This window comes from Danio aesculapii, chromosome 25 (genome assembly GCF_903798145.1).
Source record: "Danio aesculapii chromosome 25, fDanAes4.1, whole genome shotgun sequence".
Lineage (NCBI taxonomy): Eukaryota > Metazoa > Chordata > Actinopteri > Cypriniformes > Danionidae > Danio > Danio aesculapii.
The window spans coordinates 3567615-3575295 of record NC_079459.1 but is presented as its reverse complement, the minus strand read 5'-3'; the positions used below and the strand labels follow the sequence as shown (position 1 = coordinate 3575295).

At 36.5% G+C, this 7681-nt stretch overlaps 1 protein-coding gene across 2 annotated transcripts in view; it reads left to right on the top strand.

Annotated features, from left to right (window-relative positions):
- The window catches only part of roraa (RAR-related orphan receptor A, paralog a), a 559428-nt gene extending 552231 nt beyond the window's left edge, over positions 1-7197 (top strand). For both annotated transcript variants that reach the window (XM_056451506.1, XM_056451507.1), the window contains one exon: positions 700-7197. In XM_056451506.1, coding sequence (XP_056307481.1) covers positions 700-864 — 165 coding nt within the window. In that variant the 3' untranslated portion in view covers positions 865-7197. The remainder of the gene's footprint in view (positions 1-699) is intronic.
- Positions 7198-7681: the final 484 nt, after the last annotated feature.

Genomic DNA, 7681 nt, shown 5'->3' with positions numbered 1-7681 from the left:
TATTTATTTATTTATAATTATATTTTATTTTATTATATTATATTTTATTATATTATATTATATTATATTATATTATATTATATTTATATTATATTATATTATATTATATTATATTATATTATATTATATTATATTATTACATTTTTATTATTTGTAAACGATCGAAGACCAGGCGAATAACTGATATAAAATAATACTATTTTAACATTGTGAAATCTTTTTTACTGTTGTTTTTTTTCATTTTCAGATTTAGTATTTAAAATTAATTCATGTTATAGGTCAAAATCAATCTTTTTATTTAATAATTATATTTAATTTGATAACAAAAAAACATTTTCATAGGTATAGTTTTAGTAAATAACAACACTAAATTTTAACTAAAGTCAAAACATAAAATTGAGTGTGTTAATATTGTTAAACACACATGTACATTCTGTTTTAAAGCCCTTGTGTTGCACAGCCATGAGACAATAATTAAAAAGCCAACGGGGTCAATTTTGACTTCATGTATGACTTCATCCGCAAAGCTGCATTTGGTCTGGCGGCCGAAAGATTAGCTAATGTCGTGTGAAAACCTGGGACCATCTGTGTTGTGTCTGCGGATTAGAGGGTCTGCCTTTTGCCTTTTGACCCAGTACTACAGGGTCTTTTTTTCCACCAAATTAAAATCTCTCTCTCTTTCTCTCTCTCTTTCCGCAGTTGATATGCAAAGTGTCCACGCTGCGAGCCCTGTGCAGCCGGCATACGGAAAAGCTGACGGCGTTCAAAGCAATATATCCAGACATTGTCCGCGCACATTTCCCCCCTTTGTACAAGGAGTTATTCGGATCAGACTTTGAGCAGTCGATGCCCGTTGACGGGTAGCGTTTCCCGATGCCACACCGTGGGGAATGTCAAGCTTCAATCTGAGACACTTTAGCAGTGCCCTGCGCATACACACACACATATACACACACACCTGGATGGACGACACACTGCACACACACACTTCCCCTCACTTTTTTTTTTTTCTTGGCAATTTTTTTTCGTCGGGGAGATGATGATAATGGACTGGGTAGGACTCCAGCGGTTTATTTTTGGGGGTTTGTTCCCTCCTTTTACTGACACAGGTGGGATTCGGAGCCCAGGGGAGAGGACGAGAAGATGAAGACACTTGTTTTTTTTTTTTCTCTTCTCTCTCTCTCTTTCTCTCTCGTTCCTTTCCAGAGCCGTCCCGTGGCGATTTGTCACCATCAGCATAAATAGTTCTGACTCGTTTCCAAAACGATTCCCGGAGAGAGCATCGGCCTAAACTTTTCACAGCCCCTTTCTCAAGCCACGAACGAAGTTGCAATCAAAAAAAAAAAGCTGATTATCTGGACTGTTCCAGCAGTTATTGTAGCACCAAAAAAAAGTGTAGAAGCACATGTTGTGGTTTCTTCCTTCCCTCGCGCTTGGATTTTAGTTTTTGGGATGCGAAACGAAGAAGAGAGAGAGAAAGAGAGATACGGAGAAGAAGACACCTCCGAACAGCACCTTTCTACGGACAATCGAGAACAAAAAAAAACAACAACAAAAAAAAGAAGGAACAACGTGTAGAATTCTGGTAATTCTAGTCGTAAAGTGCGCGATTGCTTTTAGCCGTCAGAGACTCCATCTATCATAGTTGCTTAGTGATATCGTTTAAGGCCATCTGCTATTAAGTCCCTCTCTGGAACGGTGTTTTAACGTAACGGTCTGACCACAAACATCGATGCAATGCAAGGGTCCATTCCACCTGTTTTCTAACGTGTTACAGGGTATACGGTCATAAGTACAAACTATACAGAAGAAGAAGAAGAAAAAAATAATAATGTTTATAGAATCTATTTTAAATAACATGTATGATATTTAGTAGCTAGACTATTCTTAATTGTGAAAAATCGATAAGGCACTTTTATTTGCACCTTTCTTTAATTTAAGACTTGTATATTTACCTAGTGATGTGTTGCATGTATAAATACCACGGTTCTGGAGAGCGAGTGCTGGAAACCCAACGCTGCTGAGGGTGGGTGCGTGTTTGTGTGTGTGTTTTTTGTATTTATTTGCGCGAGGCGGAGGTTGGTGCTGGGGAAAGGCAGGTCATGTGATCTGGGAGGGGGAGGGGGGGTGTATAATTATTTTTTTTTTTGTCATTTAAACTGGAACTAAGCTCTAGTTCTTGTTATGAACCTAAGCACACGGGGTCTATTCAGTGAAATAAGACCCTTTTTCCATACGTCATTTGCTGTTTAATGGTTCCATCTAGTGGTGGTCCACCAGATCTGTTGGCTGATTTTCTTAAACCGGCTTTTGTGAGGGTCTTTGCCCAGCAACAACGCTCGTCGGGAATGTAAGAGTGAGGAAAAAAATACAAAAAGAGACATATTCAAAGCCTTGTCTGGTTGAAAATCCTCTATTTTTGTAACATTGTACACTGCTTATGAAACCTATGAGAGAAAAAAAGGGAAAGAACGAAGGATGATTTAGCACTTAATCCTGCAATAATTAGAATTTGTGTGTATTTTTAATGATTTTATTTGTCTTTTTCAAAGAACAAGACATTTGTAGTAATAGTGCTATTTTTCGGAAATACCTAACTGTAGTGTGTTGCGTGTGTTTGTACGTCTTTTGAATGTGCCATAGTGGTCCTTCCTGCTTTTTTTTTTTTTTTTTTTTTTTTTGGAGTCTAAATAACAAAAAGATTTGTTGTATTGTAACATTCCAGTAAAAAAAAACTACTTAGAAAATCCCACAATAATCCAGAAGAAGAAAAAAAAAACATTATTGATCTTCAACCTGCTTATACGGACATTCTGACAAACATCCAGTAGATCTTGGTAGCTTTTGTGTCATCCCCCCCCCATAATTTCCTCAGGGAAGAGTCTGTCTAACTCAATTCTGACGCTGGTAGCTTAAAAAATGTTAGTCAGCTCTATGTTGCATCTAAAACTCAATAATTGGATCTTGACGGCCTGTTTAGAACAAATAAATAGCATTTTTAATATATTTAAGTCCACCACATCACTAAAAGATCAGTCAATGCAATCGCATCATGAATGACAATCCAGGTTCACGTTTAGTTCTTTGTAAATCAGCAGTTTGTGTACTACACAGCTCAGGGAGAGAGATATGGTGATGATTGAAAAAACAGTGAGATACTGCGAACAGTTCTAAACCCAGTGAGCTGCCAACATAGACAGCAAAAAATGTCCACTACTTCATTTCGATCAAATTTTGAGCCATTTATTGCTAAAAAGCCATTCCAACATGGACATATCAGATCAAAAGACATGATAATTATGCATTTATGCCATTCAGAATCATAAATAATGACAAAATTCTGTTAGTAATGCAATATTTACCCAACGATTCCGGGAAATTTGCTCAATAATTTAACATAGCAGCATACTGATGTAAAGACTCCATTGAAATCAATTGTGAGAGAAAGCGCAGCATTTGTTAAATGGGTGCCACCTACATATATTGTTAAATAAACATTTATAAATGTTGGGAAATAAAAGTGTTCTCCCTCATTACTTTATTTTCAAATTTTAAGCCGTGTAGGCCACTGTGAAGAAAGAAAACTAGCATGGAATAAAATATATGCTAATTATGAACATACTTTATTCACTACTGATTAACAATAGTTGTAGGTTTTACCCAACCTTTATTTTTTAAAGTATCATTCTTTTAGCATAGCAACATGCTAATGTGAATCGCAATTGAAATCAAGCAAGAGAAAACAAACATGTTACATGTTATTGATGTAGCGGACAGTGGTGTTTTCTACGTAGAATAGTCCAAATAAAAAGGCTTTGTTGCCTTTCTAGATAGCAAAAATATGTGCTTATAATGGTGGGAATTAATAAATGTGTGCTACACTGATTTGTTTTCAAATTTTGTCAATTGCAGGAAAACAAAAATCTGTAAAACTATCTTCCAACATGCTGTGTGAGTCAAAAGATACGCTAATTATATTTTAGGCTATACTGAAAAGGATCAATAAATAAGAGTTCAATTGAATTTTGAAGTTAATATTTGCCCAAGCGTGTTAATGTATGTGTTTAGCATAGCAACATGCTAACTTATTGAAGCTTATTAAAGTAGAATGTATTTAGCATAGCAACATGCTAACTTAAAACACATTAGAAATCAATTGTGAGACGAGACAAAACATGTGTTGTGCATGTAGATTGATCTAAACCACTCATGCTACGTTACATTACGCTGCCTATGTAGATAACATACAAGGGAGCTCACTGGGAACTGAACTGATCCAAAAAAAGAACCTGGTATTATGTTAAAAGTACAAATCTGTTACTGGTCATTCTTTAATCCTTATTTTTCATCTTTCACAATTTCGTGCTAATGTCACACCCCGTTATTCACTAGCATGAGTGCTGTCAAGTCAAGAGAAGACAGTAGTACATCAAAAATAAACAATGCGAAATGTGTCATTTCATTCATTCGCCCCGTAGGCCAGGATTTAGTCAAGTCCCCCAAGATCTAATTCCCTAAACTCAAACAAAGCAAGATACCAACCTCAAGCATGCTACGCTAATTTACTTAGCTACAACGTGCTTTTTTCTTCTTCTCCGGATTGGGATTTGTTCTAATTGTTGCTGATAATTGTTCGAGTCTATGTGCCAAATACCTCTTCACGATTTTGCTCCACCTTGAGACGTCCGTCGCTCGACAAATACGGGTTTCTACAGGGTAACCACTGCTGTGGAGTCCCCTTGATGAACAAGCTTTGCTGTTGCCTGTCCAATGATCCTCAATTCAGAACAACACCATAAAAGCTGTCACGTTTTGCCACTTTTTTTGCATGTCGTATTTTGTCAGTGTAATTTGTATTAGACATTTTAAAGCAATATGCTATGAGATAGAACTTTTTTGGGACAAAATTTATTTTTTCTAACACAAGGTACTTAAACAGCTCCGAATCTGTGGTATTTTTAGACGCGTAGAGGTGGAAGATCCATACATTTTTCCCTCCGTCTTTATTGTAAATTCTTTTTTTTCTTTCGTTAACTGTGGTCCCCTCTTTGTAAGAAGCAATATATGTCCGTAAGTGGATGCGAGAGCATATACAAGCGGAAATCTGTGTGTTTTGTGATATTTGTAATGTCTGCTTAAGGTCAAACCCCCCAGACAAGGCTTTAAACGATCAGGCGCAGCAGGGTGAGATGGTGAACTGTATGTAAGATCTTACGTTTCTTTCCCAGGATTTAAACTATTTTACGTAGCACTGAGCTTGAATCCGTTGACGAGGCTGTACTAGCATGACACACCGCACTTCGACGTTAACATTTCAATTAGATTTATGCAACAAGGCCTATGCACTCACGGACTTCGGCACATTTACAGTTTCTTTCTTCTCGCAATTCTGATAAATGTGTCATGCTTGCGACAGCATTCGAGCTGAAGGTTAAAGTGTTACTAAGATTTACGTCAACCATTTTCCTTGCGTTTTTTGTTTCTTTCCAAAAGCACAGCTGACGCGTTATTAAAAGTGAACTATGTTTAGATAATAGACGAAAAGAAAAGTCTTTTAGCCATAAACGAATGTCAAGCAATAATATATATGGTGTATTATGATTCATTTTGTGCATAGGCTTTGAACATCTGCATGTAAATACATTTTCTTATTTATCGCGTTTAATTTCTTTTCCCGCTTTGCATTTTTTAGTTCGTTTTGGTTTTATTTGTATATTGACTAGTTCCGTTCCCGGGTGGAGAACTACGAACGTCAAAAACGGCCTGTACAGCTACGTTTCCCTGTCCTCCTTTCGGCTTTTAATTCACGATATTTAATGTTCTATCGATCACATGTATAAAAGTAACTTTGTAACTTCTGTCTGTATAGGTAAGAAGAGAATACTGCTATTAAGACCTGCTCAGTGCAAAATATTTATCTGTTTTATCAGACACATCATGCTGTACAATATCTGTTTTGACTATACTTCTCTCTTTTAGACTTAGTTCGATTAGCGGTAGGGTGTGCGGACATTAATTTTTGTGTTATACTGACGTGTGGTGCTAGGTAAGTTACTTTTGTGAACAAAAATTATGGATTCATAGACTAGGCCACCCTCTTAGTCCATTCATTTCACTGAGTATTGATGCATTATTAATATTAGGACTCGATAAAGAATAATAATAATAATAATAACGATTATAATAATGATAATGTTAAAGATAACGATAGTGGTAAATTTACTTTCGAATACCCAGCGAGTACCTGTATCAGTGTGCTAGTCTTGGGACGCGGCTTGTTTCCTTCCCACTTTTAAGATTATTAGCAAGTATCAGCTAAGTTAAACGTCGCAATTTAAATTTTTTGACAATTGTGCTTACAAAATGGAGAAAAAAAAAAGCAGCAGTATTGTGTTCGTTTTTGGAGGCGTTTCTAATCCAGTGCTTATTTTCTGTATTGGACGCTGGAAGGACTTTAAACACGCGATTAACTAACGGATTGTCTGCCACTTTTTGGCTCCCTCCATATTTGTTTTATTTTTTTAATCATACATTCAGTTTTGTTTTTTATTTTTAAAGTCACACTTACACACACTCACAATGGTTAAGTGTTAGAAACTGTACAGGACAAAAGCGGTTGTGCGAAGTTTTGTTGCGAAACTTCCTGTTTTTATCTTTGTAGCAAGGCAGAATCTACTTGCAATAATTCTTAGCAAACGACGCTGAGTGCCTCTCAGTGGTGCAGAAAATATATTCGTCCGTTATTGTTTTCACCGTTTTTTCGACCGTGTTTGCACACGTAAGTGAATTCTGTCTGATGTTACCGACTTTTATTTTTCGTATGTAAATGAGGCATTTCATGTTTGTTTATAGCCATGGAAACAACATTTATGGTCTCTGTGATGTCCTGAAATTCTCTTTCTTTTTCCCTCCGAACAACTCCACATGGGACATTTCATCCAGTCGGTTGGGTGTATTTTGGATATTCGCAGAGACAAAATGGCGGACAATAGACAATCCACTCCGTGTTCTCCTTGTTGTTTCCTGCCGATTAGATTTTAAGTTGACGATTATGAAACAAAATGACTAATGCAATGTATTTTAAGTGTTCATATGTGTATGATGCATACTACACTTCTATTTCTCGTTGAGCTGAAGGGAAGGGCACAAGGGCTGGAGCGGGACGGGTTGCATTTTGCTCCTGCCAACCTGTGGGGGGCGGGGGGGAGGGGATAAAAAGCAGAAAACAGGTTTGCGGTTTGTCACATATTTTTACGTCACATGTTTGCTACTGATCTTAAAATGGGGACAGTCGATCATGTACCTTTTTATTCAGCTCTTTGGAACTCTCTTTAGGAGATAGTCTCTTCTCAATAGTGGTTTTGCTCCTTCCGTTTGTCTGATTCTTAAATATGGAAATAAGTATTTTGATTCATTTTGTAAATACCGCTGTAAAGAAAAATAAGAAATTTAATGTTGTCTTTTAAATACTTTTCATTCTAATATGAATGTTGTTATATTGTACTTAGAAACTGTACCTTTAATATTACCTTTATTAAAAGTGCATTGGACACATCGATTTTAGATGTGCTTTATGTGCTGTTATCCCATAATAAAATTTACCGCTTGTAATGGGCTCTTATTCAATGTGTGTCATACTTCTGTCTGCAGATTGTGTCGTTGAAGTTCCACAGCGGAAAAA